The 21,003-nt window shown below is 51.3% G+C and overlaps 1 protein-coding gene across 7 annotated transcripts in view; it reads left to right on the top strand.

Moving 5' to 3' along the window:
• The window catches only part of EPB41L4B (erythrocyte membrane protein band 4.1 like 4B), a 150,438-nt gene that overhangs the window by 44,704 nt on the left and 84,731 nt on the right, over nucleotides 1-21,003 (top strand). For all 7 annotated transcript variants that reach the window (XM_017346908.3, XM_051843327.2, XM_051843348.2 and 4 more), the window contains exons 3-9: nucleotides 9,315-9,357; nucleotides 10,350-10,428; nucleotides 12,328-12,372; nucleotides 14,137-14,189; nucleotides 18,466-18,586; nucleotides 20,438-20,525; nucleotides 20,687-20,775. In XM_017346908.3, coding sequence (XP_017202397.3) covers nucleotides 9,315-9,357; nucleotides 10,350-10,428; nucleotides 12,328-12,372; nucleotides 14,137-14,189; nucleotides 18,466-18,586; nucleotides 20,438-20,525; nucleotides 20,687-20,775 — 518 coding nt within the window. The remainder of the gene's footprint in view (nucleotides 1-9,314; nucleotides 9,358-10,349; nucleotides 10,429-12,327; nucleotides 12,373-14,136; nucleotides 14,190-18,465; nucleotides 18,587-20,437; nucleotides 20,526-20,686; nucleotides 20,776-21,003) is intronic.

Here is a 21,003-nt window from a genome sequence, read left to right as displayed (position 1 = left end):
CTCCTTGCTTGTCTACTCTGCATTAAACAGGCAAACTTGGCTTTCTGACTTGATCCTAAGACTTTGCACTTCCTCTCCTTAGAGACCCCTGGGGATGAGGAACACAATCTAGAACCTGCTTACTTAGCCCTGGAAAGGGCCTTTGTCCAGTCTCCACGTGTTCTGGAGGTGAAACCCAAGCTGTTGGTCCTTGTCGGCTCACCCAGTGACTCGGACTCAACCCAAGGTTGTGCAGTTTCAGGCCTGTGTGGTCCTTCTGGCACACGGAGTTCGTAGCCTCAGTTTCCCCAGCTGTAGAGTAGAGCAGGCACCATCCATCTCAAGGGGAAGTTGAGGCGGAGCCTCATGAGTCAGGGGAGAAAAAGTTGTATAATCCGGGGCGTGCAGGAGGTCCCTGCCTTAGTGTGGTTTGTGTTGCAATAACAGAACACCCAAGGCTGGACACCTTGTCAAATAGAGGCCTAGTTAGTGGGGCAGTGCTGTGGTGTAGTTAGGTTAAGCCTCTGCCTATGGCACCAGCATCCCATACAGATGCCAGTTCACATCCAGCTGCTCCACTTCCGATCCAGATCTCTGCTAACGTGCCTGGGAAAGCAGTGGAAGATGGCCCAGGTGCCTAGGCCCCTGCATCAACTTGGAAGAAGCTCCTAGCTCCTGGCTTCCTATTGGCCCATCTCTGGCCATTGCGGCCATGAGGAGTGAGCCAGTGGATGGAAGACCTCTCTCTCTTTCTCTCTCTGTAACTCTACCTCTTAGATAAATAAGTAAAATATTAATTAAATAAATTAATTAATTAAAAAAAGAGGCCTTGTTAGCTCTCAGCTGTAGAGGCTAAATCCATCTGGCTGGCCTCTGTGAGGGCCTTCTGGCTGTGACATAGCCTGGTGGGTGGAAGGAGAGGGCAGTGGCTGCCTGCAGAAGGCACAGAGAACCTGGGGTGGCCTTGCTTTATAACAGCCTGCCATTGCAAGAGCCTGCTCCCAATGACCATGCCTTCAAGCCTTTTTGAGGGTGCAGACTCTGTGACCTTTCTTCCTTCCACAAGGCCCTGCCTCTTAAAGGTTCCACTACCTCTCAATCCCACTGCACTTGAGACCAAGCTTCCGGTACAGGAACCTTTGGGCAACAAACCCCATGCAAGCCATAGCAGTCTCCTGCTCCTGGATGGGCAGGCCGAGGGGGTCCAGAGTAAGCTTCCTTAGAAGGCAAGGTTAGCTGGGACCTGCAAGGCCCAGTTGCGAGCCACAGGAGAAACCTTGAAAATGTAAGCGGGAGCCCTTGGGGAGAGTCTGCCAAGCCAGCCGTGCTGGGCCATCCCTGATTCTCATGGGGCTTGGAGGAGACAGGATGTCGTGGGAGGTGTTTCTGGAGAGAGTTCGGGAATAGATGTGAACTCAGAAGGGAATGGTTTCCTTGGCCATCGACTTATTGCCCCTGTAATTGAGGCTTCTGCAAGTTTTTCCTTCCTTCCTTCCTTCCTTCCTTCCTTCCTTCCTTCCTTCCTTCCTTCCTTCCTTCCTTCCTTCCCCCCTCCCCTCCCCTCCCCTCCCCTCCCCTCCCCTCCCTCCCTCCTTTTCTTTCCTTCTTTCCTTCTTCCCTCCCTCCCTCCCTCCCTCCCTCCCTCCCTCCCTCCCTCCCTTCCTTCCCTAAGGTTTATTGATTGATTTGAAAGGCTGGGTGACAGGGGGAAGAAGAGACAGAGACACTTCCATCTGCTGGTTCACTTCCCAAATGGCCACAGTAGCTAGGTCTTGGCCAGGTAGGAGCCAGGAGCCAGGAGTTCCAACCTGATCTCCCACATGGGTAGCGAGGTCCCAAGTCCTTGGGCCATCCTCCACTGCCTTCCAGGTGTGTCAGCAGGGAGCTGGACGGGAAGCAGAGTGGTGGGCCCCCAATTGGCTTTCCTGTATGGGATACCAGTGTCGCAAGAGGCACCTTAACCTGCTGTGCCACGATGCCAGCCCCTCCTGCAAATACTGACACCTCCACTCAGTCCCTGACGTGCAGATGAGAGGGCTGGCAGTGGCAGGGTGGTTGGCATGGCTGACTGCATACCCAGTTTATATCCCCAGCTCCCTGAAAAGAGCCAGGCCTGGTTTCCATAGTGCCCTGCCCAGCCCTGAAGCAACTGTCAGAGCTTGTTGGCATCACCTATTTTTAGCAGTTGGAGCTGGGACCTCCTGTTTTGCTTTTCCGTGTCAAAGCACGAAGGCCATCCAGGGACCCACTCAGCAGATCCCGCTTTGGTACACCTCAAAGCAGGGCTGGGAGACTGTTTTTACAAATCAAAGCTTTCCTCTGAGCGCCAGAGGCTCCGGCCTGCATCCTCCCAGCCTTCCCACTGCCCGGTCCTGAGAGCTGCTGTTTACGGAGTTCTCTCCCTGAGCCCAGCACTGAACTAAAGGCTTTACATAAAGCTGGTTAGCATTCCTCTCTGCTCTATAAAGCCAGCCATAAAGCAGACCCATGTTGCAGGTGACACTAAGGTTTGGAGATGCAAAGAACCTTAGAGTTGACGTAGGGACAGAGCTGGGTAAGCCCAGCACTTTCTGCTGGACTGCTCTGGTTCCATTACATACCTGGTACACATGCATACACACATGTCACATGTATACACACACACAGAAAGAGGACATTGTGTCAACGCTGTTCAGCCAGCTTTGACCTGGGGCTCACTCAGTGCCAAGCTCTGTGGTTGCAGAAGTGACCGGGCCTCTGTCCCCGCCTGCCCCGTGCTGGTGGAGACGACCAGCGGGCAGTCCCTTGCGACACAGTGTGTTCAGTCTTTTAGCAGAAGGGGTCCATGAGGTCCAGTCCGTGAGGCCAAAGTGAGCCTGGCGTCAGAGAGCAGGGGGACACATTGACCAGGCCACAGACGGGAAGAGGAGTCTGCCTGGGGTGGAATGGGGAGTGGCGATAAGAGTTCCCACCATACCCCCTGCCCAGCAGGGTCTTCCCTCCTCTTCCTGGGGCACGTGTTCTGGAAGGTCGGTGTGGCCACTGGGGATCCTTTCCTTAAGCCCCTTCCTAGTGTGGAAAGGGAGCTTTTGTGGTTATACCTATTGCAGCCGGGAATGCAGAGAAGATGGGATGGGCCCTGGTCTCAGGTTGTGTTGTGTGTTTTTGCTCTGCTCTCTGCAGCCTGGAGTTCGGTATTCTGAGGCCGAGGGCGGCATGGTGAGGTGGACGCATAGCTGTGAGCTCAGTGGCTGCTGATGGGGCGCTGTGGCTCCCTGAGGGCTGTGTGGAATGTCACCACAGTTCCCCATGCGGGTGGTACTGGCCTGCACTCCTCCTGTTTGGAAAGAGACTGTGAGAAGAAGGGAGTGACCATGCAGTGTCCCTTGACGGGAAAAGGGAGCGTGTGGATGCTAATAGTAAGTCTGCTCTGACTACAGTCAGACAGATCCCTCCTCTGTCCGCCACAGTGGTTTGGTCCAGTTTCTGCGGACCCTCAGTCGGTGCACGAAGGGACAGCTCAGGCTCACGGATGAGGAAGCTGAGGCTCAGGAGTGGGGTCTTGCTTGTGCCAGAGCTGGGACTTGAACTCCGATCCCTGCCTCCTTCAATGGTGGTAAAAGAAGTCTAAAATGGGCCCAAGGAGAGCTGCAGGCCTCCCAGTAGCCTGTTTCTGAATGCTGGCAGTGAGAGGCAGGGCGCGCATGCGAACGCTGGAGCTCCCTGGGAAGCTGGCGGAGGGGACGCTGCAGTGAGTGCATGCCCAAAGGAACCTCAAGCAGCCAGTGGCTAGTGTCCCTGGGCTTCCTCCTGGGGGGGGGGGGGCACTGCCTTCAGGGAGCGGTGTGTAGCCTGGAAACCTTGAGTCCTGGTCGTCAACGCTGGCATGACCTTGAATCCTGGGTCCGGGTCTTCTTAGACCTGACCTCTCATGGCCTCCCTGGGGCCACCCCCGTCTCTGCCAAGGCTTGAGTCGGGATGGACGCGACCTCGTGAACTGGAGGAACGCGTCCTTGTGTGTCCGTCCTCCAGACCCACTGACCTCTTCCCATTCCCCTGCAGCTCACTTCTAAAAACACGCTAGGTTCTGTGCGGCGAGCCGGGAGAGGCTCTGGGTCCTGGACCTCCCACACTGAGCTCCGTCACTCAGACCTCGCGCGGGGGGCTCACGGTGGGTCCTGGCCGAAAGATCTGAGGCCTCCTTCAAGTGCTGAGCTTCTCCCGGGCTCCGTGGCCCACGTGCTTCCCTGTCGATTTTAGGCCATTAAATTCTGCAGCCGGCCATATGCGTGTCATGGGTCCAGGATTGATGTACTGTTCCTGCAGACGGGCTTTGCCAAGATCATCTCACCCGGCTGGATTTATGGAAGGGGCCTTGCCAGATGGACTTGGACGAGGAATTCAGATCAGAGAGCACCTTGCTGACACCCACTACAGTGTTTGAGTGAAATGACTTGCCGTGTGAACTCGGGAGCGCATCTGTCTGTCTCCAGTGACCGGCTTAATGGCCTGTTGAGAGGTCTGGAGCCGTTTGCCCCAGCCTTTCCCGGCTGGCGGCCTGGCTATATTTAGCCAGGACACAGGTGGACATCCCAGGCAGCTCCTGCCGCTGCTAAATAAAACCCTCAAAGGCGTGCATAAGGTCCAACTCACTAAACACGGCCTTGGACTTGGGTTGCCCCCAGATTGGAGTCGCTAGGCAGGTAAAGCACGAGTGATCAGAGGCAGGCCGGCTCCTGCAGCTAGGAAGAAAGTGGGGTCACTTTGCAGTGGTTGGTGCAGCATGGATTTTATCTTAGTCCATTTAGGAGAGTTGACTGGGTTTCTTATCACCTCTGAGGGAAGCAAACAAAACCTGACCTAGAAGCCCCCAGGGGATCAAGGAGTTTTGAAAATGATGTTGCTGATTCTGATTGCTTTCTGAGCTTAGCGAGCCCTGGGCTGTTCGCAGGCCTCCTCTGTTCTGGCCTTACCTGCTTGGGGCTGGGCTCTGTGTAGCAGGGTGGAGCCTGCCTGCAGCAGAGAGGCATTCCTTTAGTACAGCAGTGGGGGACATCCGGCCTGCAGGCCATACAAGGCCCTCGAAATCATCTGGTCTGGCACACTGCCAAGGCAGCCGCAGGAGGGACTCAAAACGCAGTGCATCCATACGGGAGGCTCACGTTTAAGTTGATCGTTTTGTATGGCCCGAGAATGATGCTATAAATACCCACATGGCCCTTGGCAGAAAAGAGGCTCCCCACCCCCTTGCAAGTTGAGTAGCCGTCCCAGAGTGAAGCAGTCAGCTGCCCGCACTGTCCACCTGGGGGTTAACGCTGGCCACAGACGTCTGGCTGGCTCACCTCTTGGGCTGGCCTGGAAATCCTAACAGCTGTTTGCAGAAGGGGCTGTGGGTGTCTCAGGGCCCCCAAGATCACCTGGCTAAGAGAGGATGCAGAAAACTCCAGAACCCAACACTTAGCTGGCACGCTGGGTGCGTTTGTGAAATGCTGAAGCCCTGGGATTCTGTTTCCTGAGTCTTGCATGGGGCCTGGGTATTGACTTTTGAAAAGTTTCCCGAGTGATGGTAATAACGTACAGCCAGGGTGGAAAACCACGGCCCAGGAAACCACACTAATGGTACTTGGATCCGCTTAGAGTCTGACGGTGGAGGGGGAGGAAGGGTGGGCTTAAACTTGATCTGTTGAAAACATTGAGTGGCCAGGGCTGGGAGAAGGGCAAGAAGGGGCCCATCTCTTAGCAGTGGCATTCACTCGGAGGGGGTGGGAGTGAGAGGGAACAGGTTTACGCTCAGCTGCTGATGCGGTGCTTGGGGAGAAGGTGAGTTCCATGCTTACGCTGAGTCCGTGTCTGCCCTCCCAAGGCTGACGCTGGGGGTCCAGGGCAGTGGTGATACCTAAAGCTCGAAAACTCACAATCAGAAAACTGCCAGACAGGCAAACAGGGAGTGAATATGGAAGTGACAGCCCTGCCCACCCCCCTGCAAATGATGTTCTCGTTACAGTTAAAAATTAGGCAGAGGAGCTGGCATTGCAGCCAGCAGGGTTAAGCTGCCTCTTAAAATGCGGCACTCTATATCTGAGGGCTGCTTCATGTACTGGTCACTTCACTTCCCATCCAGCTCCCTGCTAATGCACCTGGGAAAGCAACGGAAGATGCCCCCAAGTACTTGGGCCTCTGCCACCCACATGGGAGACCCAAATGGAGTTTCTGGCTCCTTGCTTCTGCCTGGCCCAGGACTGGCTGTTGGGGCCATTTGGGGAGTGAACCAGTGAATGGCAGATTGATCTCTTTTCCTCTCCGTAGCTCCACCTTTCAAATAAATAAATTAAAAAAAAAAAATTACACAAGAAAAATCAAAAAAAAAAGAAAGAAAGAAAAAGAGCAGCATTTGCAGCCCAGCCATCACCAAGTAGCCTCTACAAATCCTCTGGACTTGTCTGATAAAAAATTAACAATTTTATATAAATGAGATCCTTTCTAAAGGTTTTCTTTTTTCCCCCATCCAACAATGCACCGTGGATCTCTGGCCACATCAATAAAGATAGGCCTACATCGGTTTAAAGAGCGTTTCATTAAATGGATGAGCCATTTTTTTAATCCGGCTTTGTTGATGGACATTTAGGTCATTTCCAATTCAGAGCTATTAACAATGAGATAAAGCATGCCGCCCTGCGCCTTTGAGATACGCATCCTGCCTGCGATGATCCCGGCTTTTATTACATGGTCGCCTAGCCAGGAGTAGAGATGACAAAAGCCCATGCACTCCCATTGCATGCCCGCAGCTTATTGTATTATAATTCTTCTGTTATTTGCTTTTGTGTTTCCTTACCCACCTCCTCCCACGCGGTCTAATGGGCTCTTTGCTTAGGTGTACAGTACACAGTGCTAATTCCGTCCCGCCCTTCCCGGTGCCGGAACGTGCCAAGTAGGGATTGCTTCTGAGGATCTTCTGGCACACTCGGCAGAAACACGGGCAGAACGGCCTGTGGTTTTGAAAAGCTAGTGAGAAACCCTGCCTGGCTGCGTCATCCCAAATGTTTTCCCGACTGTGAAGTGCTCACATGCGCTGAGTCTGTGGAAGATGGTGGGGAAAGTCCCTACTTGTCTCTTTCCAAAACAGAACTATCAGGACCAACTCTGTGGCGTAGCAGGTAAAGCTGCTGCCTGCGACGCCTGCATCCCATATGGTCGCCGCCGGTTCACGTCCCAGCTGCTCCACTTCCGCTCCAGCTCCCTGCTATTGACCTGGGAGAGGCAGCAGGGGATGTTCCACGTGCTTGGGCCCCTGCCACTCACATGGGAGACCCACAGGAGGCTCCTGGCTCCTGGCTTCAGCCTGGCCCAGCCCGGGCTGCTGCAGCCATTTAGGGAGTGAACCAGTGGATGCACACAATCTCTCTGTCCATCCCTTTTTTCAGTAACTCCACCTTTCAAATAAATAAATCTCTAAAAATAAACTATTATACGTAGCATGTATTTCTCAAGAAGCTAACAAGGCCCTGCTGGGCAGCGCTTTATGCCCAGTACCTGGACACAGAAAGAGCTCACAGGGCAGAGGGCCCCTGTCGACCTACGATTTCTCAGCTTTAGGATGGTGAGAAGGCAGCACACCGGTGGGAGAAGCCGTCATCTGAGTGCTGCTTTTTTTTTTTTTTTTTTTTTTTTTTTTGACAGGCAGAGCTAGACACACACAGAGAGAGAAAGAGAGAGAGAGAGACAGAGAGAAAGGTCTTTCTTTCCGTTGGTCCACCCCCCAAGTGGCTGTTACTGCCGGCATGCTGCGCCGACCTGAAGCGAGGAGCCAGGTGCCTCCTCCTGGTCTCCCATGTGGGTGCAGGGCCCAAGCACTTGGGCCATCCTCCGCTGCCTTCCCGGGCCACAGCAGAGAGCTGGACTGGAAGAGGAGCAACCGGGACAGAATCTGGTGCCCCGAATGGGGCTAGAACCCAGGGTGCCAGTGCCGCAGGTGGAAGATTAGCCAAGTGAGCCCTGGCACCAGCCTTTTTTTTTTTTTTTTTAATATTTATTTATTTATTTGAAAGTCAAGAGTTACGCAGAGAGAGAGAGAGAGAGAGAGAGAGGTAGAGAGGTCTTCCATCCACTAATTGACTCCCCAGATGGCTGCAATGGCCGGAGCTGTGCCGATCCAAAGCCAGGAGCCAGGAGCTTTTTCCGGGTCTCCCATGCAGGTGCAGGGGCCCAAGGACTTGGGCCATCCTCTACTGCTTTCCCAGGCCACAGTAGAGAGCTGGATCGGAAGTAGAGCAGCTGTATCTCATATGGGGTACTTCAGGCCAGGGCATTAACCCGCTGCGCCACAGCACCAGCCCCCCGAGTGCTGCTGTTTCCCGGACTGGGGATCTGTAGTGTGATCCTCTCTCCCCAGGCCGGGCAGGCAGCTTCTGGTCAGCCCCACGGTTGCGGGGGAAAGAGTTGATGGCGTTGGCAGTGCCCTGTGTCGCTAAGCTGTGCCGTGCAGTGGATTAGGCGCATTGAATGCATTTGGGGCTGAGGATATTTCCAGTTTGACATAGCCCCATCCCAAATCAAGAGCATCTGATTCACTTTCCTAAAACTTTGGTGAGCTGTACAAAATTAGCCACTTAAAAATTAGCCCACCACAGACATACTGAATTTTGAGTCCCGTCTGTGGTCGCCTTGGCAGGGTCAGACCACATGATTTTGGGGGCCTTAGATGGCCCAGGGGCCGGACTTTCCCAGCTCTGTCTGAGACGGATGAGACTGAAGTGCTTCTCCTGGTGAGAGCTAGAGACAGGTGGAATGCCTACACTGAGCAAAGTGAGATTACCTTCAGCAGATCCGTGTCGGTCCTTGGGTCTGCAGCATGGGTGATTTTTCCTGGCGAGAGGAGAAAGAGACCATGTGTTTTGGGTTCATACTTTCAGGGATTAGGGCAACAGAACTACCAGACCCAGGTGTTCTGAGATGCTTGGCGCCCTGGCTTGTACCCTGGGCTAGGTGAGCGGTGACTGGGAATTCTCAGGGAAGATTGAGCCAAACGTGAGACACTCAGAAGGCAGAGGCAAATGGGTGGCTCAGCCAATTGGAGGGGACTTCAGAGATCAGTTAGTGCTTGGGTTTTAGGTTCTTTCAGGCATCTCAATAAAAGAAAAAAACAGGGGAAACTGTGGACCTGCTCCCCAGGAAAAAAAATGTACTTTTTTATGTCACCCCAAGCAATTTATGGATCCCCCAACCTGAAAGCTCATGGCCTGGCCAATCCCTGGTGTCTTCCCTCCAGTAGAATTACTAACCTTCGCAGAGCATGGTAACTACTTGGCCTGCATGATCTCCCGCTAACTGTTCCTAAAGCAGTGTTTTCTTTCTTACAGCACTGGCTGGATCATTCCAAACCCATAAAGAAGCAGATGAAAAGTAAGTGAGCAGAATTTACCTTCCTCATTCATTTTCTTTCTCTGTGAGTCACGTCCTTTGCCCATGTTTTGAGGTCTTTGTGTTTTCATTGGAATGTGGAAGCATTTTAGATCACCGGGTTTTCGATGGATGGGTAAGCTGGCCAAAGGTTAGTTTAGAATTTGAAGAGTTTTTAGCAGATGCTGAAAACCTGACTGTGCTTTCATTTGAGATCAGACACACTTGCACACACCCATGAGAACTAATTAATACACTTCAGGAATACAACTTTACACCTGCTATGTTCACATTCCAGTGAGTTTCAAAGTAGACTCCTTCAGTAGTCCCGTCCAGCTTTCTCATTTGTGTGGCAACCACGTTTCTTTAATGTTGTTTATGCTTGGGCCATTTGAAAAATTTTATAGTCTCTTAAAAGTACAGTCACGGATCACTTAATGCCATGGCTGTGTGCTGAGAAACGCATCATTCGATGACTTCGTCGTTGTATATACATACTTACAGAAACCTAGAGAGTATGGCCTGCTGGCCAGGTGGGCTTATGGAATATAGTGTCATAGAGTCCATCAACTAGAAAGTCGTTATGTGGGGTGTGACTGTACTATAAGGGATCTTTACTGTATTTTAAGGTGACAGATACTTTGCTGTTCGTGTTATCACTTGCCTTTAGCCTTCTCTGTTACAAAGCAGGTCTCAAGTGAGTCTTTTGGGATCAGAGGTTAAAAAAAAAAAGAAATTGAGTTCTTGGTGATTCACCAAGATCCGTATGGTTTTCTTCCAGAAAGAGGGTGCCACTCAACCCATCAGCACCAAAGTCCATTTCAGCTTTCCACGCTAGGGTTGAAAAGAATGCTCTGACTTGGTCTGCCCAATGTATACCCTCCCAGTGTCATGGTGAATATGTCTTAGATTTAATGCCTTTGTCCTTTTGTCCATCCTGTGCTCTTCAAAACTGGGGAAAAACATCTTCAACCATTCTGTCTCCACACGTGTAGTTGGACCTACTTACGCTTTGCACTTCCGAGTTAAGTACTATTCTTCAGAACCGAACAACCTGCGTGAAGAGTTTACAAGGTAGGACACAATGCAGAGCCAGATCCCACCCAGGGGCGGCTGCCTGGCCTGTGATCTCTGGGTCTTCCAAATCGTGGGCTTGCCTCCCCTCCAGGGCCTGCTGTCTGTGCTTCTGAGCAAGTGGTGTTACCCTTTTCCTGTGTTTCTGTGTTCTCTTGAAAATCCAGCACTTTGCCTAATTTGACATTTGTTCTTAGGGAATAGAAATTAGATTTCTTTTCTTGTTACACTTGTTTTCCTGGATCTTGGGTAAGTTGGTTGGTTATTCTATGACATTTTGTTTCAGCTACAGAAAGGGAAGGCAACTAGTAGGAGAGGGTTTCTAAGTCCAAAATTACCTTTTTTAAGGAACTACAAAGTATTCCCTTAGTTGTTACAATGGAAGGAAGCCTGTCTTTAAAACAAAATTGCAGCAAATTACAACAAAATTGTGAGATTCCCTTCATGTTGTCTGTCAGCCCACACTGAGCATTTTTATGTTATGGCTGCCTTTAGTGTGGGATACGGAGAACTTCAACATTTTTGAATGTGTGGCATTCCTCTCCAACCACCCTGCCATCCATGAAATTCTCTGCCAGCTCCTTCTGCCTTGGGTAACCCCGGAGACTCCTCGTTGCTGTTTGGGTGATGGACTGCAGCAGTCACTAGCTTGGAGATGACAGGAGACCCAAGGCCATTGCCATGGTCCTGATGGAAGGGGCTACGGGACCTCGAGAGTTAGGTTTTCTTGAGGGAATTTGAAGTTCTGGCCACATCAGCCCCCGGTCCCCCTTGATGGGAGTGCATAAGGTAGTATCCTGAGTTTCAGCACAAGTTCAAAGGCTGTGAAGCACCTGTTGGGAAGCAGGAACATTCCAGAACCTGCAGTCCTCCCCTGCCTTTGATTTCTGGGTCACCCACATTGTGTTCTCTCCATTCTGCAGAAAGTAACTGCTTGCATTGTTTCCAAAGCTCAAATTAAGTTATTCTAGAGTTCCTCTTTGGTGCTCTTAAAGACATGTGCTGCTGCCAGCTGTCACCAAAGCCAGTGGTCTTTAAGTGAATCAGAGACAGCTGGGCAGTTTTTGCACAAATCAGATTCTTGGGGGCCACTCTTGCATACAGGATTCTGACTCCGTACGTGTGGAGTAGAGCGCGGGCAGCTTTAGTTTTTATAAAGCACTGGAAGTGGTTCTGATGCCCACATTCTCCTAGTTAAAAAAATATATATTTAAGCCAAGGCATTTGTGGGTTTTTTTTGTTTGTTTGTTTGTTTTACCTAAATAAACCCCACCTGTGATATTTGCTGCCTTCCTGCCCATTTTTTCTTATTCCTGTAACTGGTTGCAGTCCAGATCCAGGATTTTCCTGTTTCATGAGTGTGTGTGTGTGTGTGTGTGTGTGTTGGTGTGTTGTGTGAGTGTTTTACTGTTTGAAAGAGAGTGTCTGCAGTTAAACTGCACCAGCGAAAAAAGCCTGGAGCAGTAACTGACTGCAGTGAGCTGCAGCATTCTGGAATCTCCTGGCGGAGCCACCAGAGAACCAGATCCGGAAGCCTCCGCAGCCTGCCCATTGGGCGCATCGCGTGCCTGTGTGCAAGTTCTGTGTGCCTGTCTGGCTCTCTTGTCCAGCACCAAGGGGGTTGCGGGGCCGCCCTTGGACCGTGTAGTGTTCCATGTTCCATCCTCCCAAGTATCTTGCGAATCCCTACATGCACTCGCCTTCCCAGCCAGGTTCTGGGATGCCCTCCTGGAGACCCAGGAGGAGATGCTTCCACCAAAGTTCTCATTGGATTTGGACTCCCTGTTTACAATGCACACGTCCAGGCTGTGTGCAGGGTGGGCTCTGCCTTGGGAAGCTGGGGTTTGAAAGCGGCTGGGAAAGGGTTACCCTCTGTTGACTTTTGTATATGTTTGTCAGGTACCTGTTTGTTTTACAACTCAGGCATGACATTCTTTCTGGAAAGTAAGTATGTTTTTGCTCTAATTCTTAATCCAGGATAGATCATAGTATATTTCAAAATAACTCACTGTTTTAACTCTTGTACCCTTGTTCCCTTTTTGAAATTCACAAAAAGTGCACCAGGCATTGTAAAGTGAGTCTAATACTTGTATCACTGTCATTATCATCCTATTCTAAATGATTACTCTATGGCTTGAAGCATTTCCAAGAGCATTTACTATCTTAAGTGATGTGTATTTGGGAATAACTCTGTCCCCGATCACATCCCTGCCCGATTCATAATGGCTTTTGTCGTATTTGCAAGCAAGATACATTACTGGTATGTATACACTTACAAGTATTTGGACGGTCAAGAAGTCTCATTCATCCCCATCTGCATTTAAGTAAAGAGGTTATGTTCTGATTCCCATAGGAAAAGCTTTAGACATCTCATCTCATTTCCTCTCCCCCTCTTAAAATTGGTTTTCAAATATTGGGCCTCTGGCTATATACCATGATTATTGAGCGTGAGCAGCATTGGCATGGAAGTGGTTGATTTTGGGTGCAATATTAACTTATTTTAAAGATAGGAGATTTCAGCAGTCACAGCTTTTACCATTGTATCTTTTTTCAGCATATGCATTGAATATTTTCTATTACATGAAAAACTAAGGCCATCTTGAATCTAAAAAGTAATACCTGATATTATTGACAAGAATACATTTTGATTTTTGAATATAATCAGAAGGAAATCTGAAGTAGAATTTCCAAATTTGCAAACTCTCAAAACACCATAGAACATGTGGATTGTACAGTGTATACATTTGCCTTATTCAGCCATGCAATACAGACCTTTGGTTGGTGTGCGTATTATGAGTGTGTGTGTACTCTGATCTCTCTCTCTCTCCATACTGTGCTCCTCATCTACAGGCCTCGTAACTGTAGAGATTGTCTTCAGTTTGGAAAAATAGTAATGACGCACCTTGCATTTGTACAGTACTTTGCAGTTTGTGTATGCTTCAGCCTGGTTTACCAAACTTCAAAAGAGAAGGGTGACCTAGTCCCAGCACCCTGAGCGCCTCACGCTCAGTTCCTCATCTGTAAAGTGGGAGATGGGGAGCACTGGCCACATTCATCCTAGGGGTCTGCAATTGCCATGCACTGACCACGTTGGATAATAAATATGCAGAGGCTTTGAAAACTATGAAGTGCTATACTGATGTATGTCATTATTATTTTTCTGAGTAACTCTGAAATACAAAGTGTGAATGAGTCCGTGTTGGTTTACGGCAGAACGCCTCTGTGGCTATACCTCAGCCCTACTTACTCCAGTACTGAGTGAAGCAGTGTCGGGGACCCGTGCATTTATTTTTAACACTGTGGCCTTGTTTCCAGAAAGATTTAAGGCAGTTTAAAAAGAGGCATGCATGTACTGTGTCAAGATAAATTTTAAGTAAGTTTAAAAATTATAAAGCTAAGGGAGTGCTTTTCATTCTGGTTTCCAAACTTCCCCATTCTTGCCAAATTCAGTAAAATTACCCACATGGGTGATAGAAAACATACCAAAATTGGGTTATTTTGCCATATGATGAGACCTGACTTTGGGAAATTTGTAGTGTAAGTGATCTTGTTTGCATTCTTTCATGTGACAGCAAAAATATAAACTACTGAGAACAAAAGTCATTGTCTAAATACAACTGCCTTTTGAAAAATGATTTTAATGACATTTTGCATGGTTATGATGACTTAAGTTCCTATTTAGAATTCATTTCTTTTCTTTCTTTCAAGATTGAAGTGCCCCTATGAAACGGCTGTGGAATTAGCTGCGCTCTGTCTGCAAGGTACATCAATCTTCGGCAGTCGTTAGCATTTTACAGGCATTGCTTTTCAGCTCCACAAACGAGTGTGTAGTGTGTGCCAGGCCCAGTGCTACTGTGGAGACCCAAGTAAATGGGACCCAATCTGTGACCTGAAGCAGCTGCACAGTCCGTGAGGAAGGCAGACAGATGGGTGCTGTCCTTCTGGGAGCAGAAATGCATAGGGGGTGTGGAGAAAAGACAGGTTCCTGAGGCACTGAGGAGAGGGAGGAGATTCGGGGGACCAAGGCCCAAAGCCAAGGTGCAAGCAGGGAGCAGCAGCCGAGCAGCATCGCGGGGTGCAAGTTCACACCCCCGTGAAGAGCGGGAGCTTCGTGTGACCAGCCGCGGTGCTGCCGAAGGCTCGGAAGCAGGAGGCAGGCCTGGGCAGGTGTGCATTTTGGACAGACTGCGCTGGCTCTGCGGGGACAGGGCCCTGGAACAGGACCGAGACCGGCTGGGGTACAGTGAGGAGCTGTTGCGGTAACAGAGGTCAGAGGGAACCGGCTTGGGCAGGGAGTTCCACACCTGCTAGGGAACAGCATTGGCAGGATGAGGAGAAGGATAGGTGATGAGACCGGGGCACTGGGAGAGGAGTGAGAGAGGATTCCCAGGGTGGGAGGAGGCAGCAGGGAGTGGGTAGACTGGAAGAGTCGGGTTTCAGGGGAGCCCCCAGCAGCTTGTTGGGTGTCTGAATCTGTCTGGGTCAGAGAGGTCAGGCCAGAAGCACTGGCGGGGTCGCCAGCACGGGGGTGAGAACCGGCTGACGGCAGATTTGCCTGCATGATTGTCAGCCTCTGCTCTTCTCACCTGGGTGGAGCAGACCATAGTTTAAAATGCACAAGAAACACTTCTGCAGTAGCTGCATGTAGGGGATTTCAGTAGCACGTCAGATGGGCTTGTCGTGGGCTCCTTGGCTTCTATTGGATCATTACGACGCTGTAGTCATTCATAGTCAGTGGGTTATCTGTGCCCACCATGTTAGACTTGGCTTCCCACTTTGTAGCTTACCAGTTTTGAAAAGTTGACCTGAGATGTTTTTGCAAATTCTGAAATCAGTACCCGCCTGTCACGGAGTATCAGGATAACAGCACAGCAGCCGTGTGACTGGAAGACTGGAAGGAAGGAAGCAGTAGCCCAGTGTCCTGCCCACAGTGTAACTCTGAGCAGAGCCACAGACAGGTGTTTTATATGGTTTCTTTTCTTTTAGTATTTTTATCATGTTTTATACACACAAAGATGATTATTAATGACTTCAGGAGACTCCCACTGCCTGATGTGTCTGTTCTTTCATCACCTATGAATTCCTGTTATCTAACAGGGCCTTGTCACCTGGCAGGTGCTCAATAAGTACAGAACGAATGAGGCTGGGGGACACCCGAGGACTTTGTTAAACTCCTGCTTTGTTAAAGACCTCCTGGTGTGGTCTGAAGGCACTGGTGGGGGACGTGATGGTGACGCCATCAGCTGCCATCTGTGCCCAGTGCTTTGCTCCGTGCTACCTTTCTGTGTTTCCTTAGGTTAAGTGTCCTGGGCTATGTGCAGTTGAGGGAACCCAGCGGTGGCCTCTCCACTGAGATCCAGATCTCACAGTGTAGCAAGCAGGTCTCTATCCACCCTCGAGTTCCTGAGCTGCCCAGAGCTCACGCTGTCGGGCTTGGTGGCCCAGCAGTAGACATTGGGGTGTAGTTGGCGGACAGAAGCACCTGTGTCAGGTCAGGGGCCATTAATCACCTGGCAGGGTTGCCCCCTGAGGCACTGGAACAGTGTTGCAGGCTTGTGCATTGTCCTGAATGATCAGAGGATGAGGCACACATATCACCGTGAAGGCATCACACACGCGCAAAGCCAAGACAGAGTCCAGAGTCAAGTCAGACGAGACGAAGGTCAGCCATCTGTAAGCCTTTCTTAGAGTAGTTGCCTGTTAGAGCCGGAACCACAACATTGGCATAATTGAAGATGCAAGCGTTATGTCAGGTGCAAAGAAAGACGTGGAAGACTTAGACACACAGGGAAGCTCTTGTTAGCCGTGCCTGCCTGCGCGCCCTCATCCCATGGGTAGCCTGCTGTCATTTCAGCCGCAGCCGAGCCAGCTGGCCCTGGGCTCCAAAGATCACGGGAGCTCCTCTGGGGGTTTGAATAAAACGAAAGATTGTGTTTCCTCCCATGCTCGAGCCTTGAGGCCGTGTCTTGCTGCCCTGTCCCTGAATTAATGGGGTCCTCGTGAATTTGGGTACAGCGACCTTACGTGGAGGCTCTGCTCTTTGGGGAGCAAAATGTATGGTACATTTGAAAGTGCAGCCAGCTGAAAGGGGAAAAGGCAAAGAGGGGACGAGGAAGGATGAGACAGTCATTTGGTGCATGCTCAAGGTCATGTTCTGTCCTTGTACCGGTTCCCTTGTATGGATAAAGGCACCCAAGACCCAGGGTGGTAAAGTGTCCCCAGGGCTGGGGCCAGGCTGGGGTCACAACAGGGAGTTGTAGACAGTGAAGCGGCAGCTTTGGAAGGCAGCAGGCCTCACTTGGGCCTGGGTTAGTGCAGGGGTGGTGAGGTGGGATGCATGCCCCCCGCCCGGGTCTGAACACTTCCAGGAAACCTCACGGTTGCCTGACTTCTCCCTCCACTGCTTGATGGCCTAGTGGCATGGCTAATCCTGCCCCGTCCAGTCTCACTCCTGAACAGGGGGCCCCGTGGCATCACTTTGCCCTGTGGGTACAGGGCAAGGGTGGTTCATACCCAGGGACTCTCTTCCCAGACCAGACTGCCCCTCTGGCCTTCCAGGTACCTAGCTTCAGCATGACCTCTCGGACAGAGCCAGTCAGGGGTGACCTCCAGCCTTGGGGCCCAGCCTTTGCCTTCTCTGGTCAAATATGTCCAGAGCAGAGTCTTCATCCGTGTCTTTGCCCAACGTGCCAAGCCACTGCCCCCTCTGCCCCCAGGGCACCTGGGCCTTGGTCTTTGGGGTGCAGTCCAATTCAGGGTTGCTGGTGCAGGCAAGGGGCTGCACTGAGATGAAGAGAGAGTCACCAAGTCCCCACTCGGCGTCAGACATTGTCCCAGTCAGGGCTCCCGGGCCACTTCCCAGCTTAGCATCACAGTGTCCTCTGGATGGACAGGGACTTCTCCCGCAGACCAGCTGGGGTCCCTCTCCTGAGATAACAGGCCATGGCATGAGGTGCTCGGCAGTCTGGGCCACAGCTGGCACGGCCTAGGTGGGGAGGTAAAGAGGGCAGCTGGGTGCGTGGGGCCTGCTGTTCCCGGAGGGTTCAAGTGGACGCCGCTGGTTGGTCGGTGCGATTGGCTAAGGGTCGCACAGGTCCTCCAAGTGCAGTGCCCAGCTCAACTGTGTGGGCACCATCCGGGAATGTGTTGGAAATGCGGTTTTCAGGCCTCACTGCAGAGCTATGGAGCCAGCAGCTCTGGGGGTGGGGTGGGGGACAATGATGCGTGTTGTCAGGATCCCAGTAGGTCGTTCTGCACACCCATCATCTGGGCGTCTTGTGAAAAGGCAGGTGGTATTGCAGTTGGTCAGGAAAGGGGCCTGGGGGTCTCGCATTTTGCCCTGTGGACCACCCTTTTGGAGCCTGGCTTTCCAGGGTCTTATCTCTGAGCTGAAGTGTGGGAGTGGGGGTGGGGTAAGGAGTGTGGATTTTTTCACATCTGGGCGGGTGGGGACATCCGTGCCCTTGGTCCCTTCATTCTGTGGGAGACAGGGTAGGAGCAAGGACCCTGGCAGTAGAAGCTGGGCATTCGGCTGGGATTGCTCTGAAAAAGTGTCTTCCCCCCAGGTTGCACCTAACGCACGCAGTTGCTGCCGCAGCCCTCTCACCCCACCTCCTGTCCTCGCGGGGCCCCCTCTCTGATTTTACCTGTGCCGAATTCTTGCTGCATCTGCTCTGGCACTGCAGAGAGTGTGCGTCCTTAACGAGAGCCTTGGGAAAGGGCTGCTTCTGAGCAGATCCTCGTTCCTTGCCATTGCAGTTCCCTGGGAAATGCAGTGAACGCCTCCCTGGGAGGGAGAGACAGTAGCAACTGAGATGATGGTGTATGGCCCGCCGGGGAGGGCACTGGAATGGTTCCTGGGGGTTCCGAGTGTATAAACGGCTACCAGGCGAGAGGTAAATCCTCCCGAAAGGAGAGGGAGATGCCTAAGGGGGCACCTGTGCTTCACAGTCACGCAAAATGCCTTTGGACCTGCCTGCGGCAATAACAGAAAGCGTTCAGTGTCTCCTGTGTTCCTCCCTCTTATGAAATCTGCAGCGGAGCTTGGAGAGTGCGAGCTTCCAGAACACACGCCGGAGCTGGTGTCTGAGTTTCGGTTCATTCCCAATCAGACAGAGGCAATGGAATTCGATATCTTCCAGAGGTGGAAAGAGTGCAGGTACCTTGATGCGACTGCCTTGCATCCTGATAATAGATTTATTTATGTTGTGCATACGCTTTGGTCACTGTCTCTCGTCTACCGGTAGAATCGCTTTCTGTCGGTGACTAAAACTGCAGCTCCGATCCTTCCTTCTCGCCTGTGCCTCAGTCCTGTTTCCCAAGGCCCACCCGTCCTCTCTCTTTTGAGACAGTGCAGCAGGAACTGAACCATTCTCTCTCCCCTTCTCCTTCCCCTTTTCCCCTCCCCCTCCCCCGCTCCCTCTCAATTGCAGAGCCTGAGTCTGATGGACTTGTGGCTGCTGGGGGTGGGGGGCCACTGCTGTCCTGGGGACACCCCAGGTGTGGGCACTGAGGAAGCACTGCCCACACCTGTGTCTCTGGTGACCCCACGACCTGAACCTTCCAGAGCAAACCTTTTAGAAACACAGGTCAAGCATCCCTAATTTAAAAATCCGTCTGCTCCAAAACTTGAAACTCTTTGAGGGCCAATGTGATGCCACAAATAGGAAAAAAGAATCCACACTTGATCTCGTGATGGGTGACAGCAGAGATGCAGGAGCATGAACAGTATTGTTTAAAATTACCTTCAAGCTGTGTGTACAAAGTATATTAGAAATACAAATGAATTTCCTGTTTAATTTGCGTCCATCCCCAAGATAACTCATTACATATATGCCAGGATTCCAAAATCCCAAATGCAGAATACTTCGGATAAGGGATACTCGACCTCATTCAGCACTGTTGGGTGGGGCACTCACAGCTGAAGCTGTAGCAGGAATGGTAGTTAGGAGGCCTGAGTCCACTATGCCATTTGTCTCTCTGGTTTTTCCCTCCATGTTCCTTGCTCATCTCTCAGATCTCAACACTCACCCTATCACCACGCGCACTGCCTGGCGCTCACTGGGATTCCCAGAGAGTAACCTTTTCTCCCTCCTATCCCATCGCCCCAAGGCATGGCCTGTTCCAAGTCACCCTTGGACCCTGGAACTTAGCATGTCTTCCTGTTGTCTTCCCATCCTCTGACCTTAGTGCATTTTTTAAAAATATTTATTTATTTGTTTGAAAGGCAGAGTTACAGAGAGGCAGAGGCAGACAGAGAGAGAGAGACAGACAGAGAGAGAGACAGAGAGAGAAAGGTCTTCCATCTGCTGATTCACTCCCCAGATGGCAGCAAAGGCCAGAGCTGAGCCGAACTGAAGCCAGGAGCCAGGAGCTTCCTCTGGGTCTCCCAGGCGGGTACAGGGGCCTAAGCACTTGGGCCATTTTCTACTGCTTTCCCAGGCCATAGCAGAGAGCTTAATCAAAAGCAGAGCAGCTTAGACTCGAACCAGTACCTATATGGGATGCTGGCACTGCAGGCAGCAGCTTTACCCAGTATGCCACAGCACCAGCCCCCGCCCCCTTAGTGCATTCTTGCCTAACATTGAAGCAATGTAGAAGTGTGTGGGTACCATCCGTCCCAATGCACACACACACACACATTCATTCATTCATTCTCTCTCTCTCTCTCTCCCTCTCCCTCTCCCTCTCCCTCTCCCTCTCCCTCTCCCTCTCCGTCCCCTGCAGGAAGCATGGGCAGCAGCCTATCCTGCTCCCTCCCAGCCTGTCCCTTTGCATGTACATGCATGCCCCCACACAGACAACGGGGCCTTGTGTCCTTAAGGGATCCTGTTCCAGGCACTGATCTGTGCTCCTTCCCTTCTATTACTGGTACATTCTTGGGGGTGTCTCTGTGAAAGGGTCCCCTGGAACCCCTCCTCGCTTTCACTGCCGCGCAGCCTCCCGTAGCACGGCCGTGCCCTTCCCGGCGCTGTGGCTGTTCATGCGTGTTTCCCTTGCTTTCTCCCAGGGGAAAGAGCCCTGCCCAGGCGGAACTGTCCTACCTGAACAAGGCGAAGTGGCTGGAAATGTACGGGGTGGACATGCACGTGGTCAGGGTAAGAACCGAGCCCGGCCCAGCCCCGTGCTTTTGCTGTCGCTGAGAACTGTGTGAACAGCGTGCCAGCAAATTAACTTGTGGAGAGGAAACTGTTTTTGCACTGTGCTGTGTGACGACCTGTTAGAACCCTCTACCGACTGTCACTTCGTTTGTTTGTAGGGAAGAGATGGCTGTGAATATTCTCTTGGACTGACCCCGACAGGCATATTAATCTTTGAAGGAGCTAACAAAATAGGCTTATTCTTTTGGTAATTTAGTTTTGTCTAATATTAAAAATGTCTTTTCCTATTTTGTGGTGGAATTCTCTGTGATGAATGATTCTTGAGGCATATTTGCAACACCCCGATTTCGTTCTGAAAGCACGCCGTACTGTTGTCGTTGTGGGTGTGTGGCCTTTGCGCTGAACCCTCTGAGCAATCACGCTTTCAATGAATGAATGATCCTTTTTCTTAGCCAATCAAGGCTTTAAAAAGTAG

The sequence above is a fragment of the Oryctolagus cuniculus genome, chromosome 1 (assembly GCF_964237555.1).
Source record: "Oryctolagus cuniculus chromosome 1, mOryCun1.1, whole genome shotgun sequence".
NCBI lineage: Eukaryota > Metazoa > Chordata > Mammalia > Lagomorpha > Leporidae > Oryctolagus > Oryctolagus cuniculus.
This window is presented reverse-complemented; position numbering and strand designations above follow the sequence as displayed.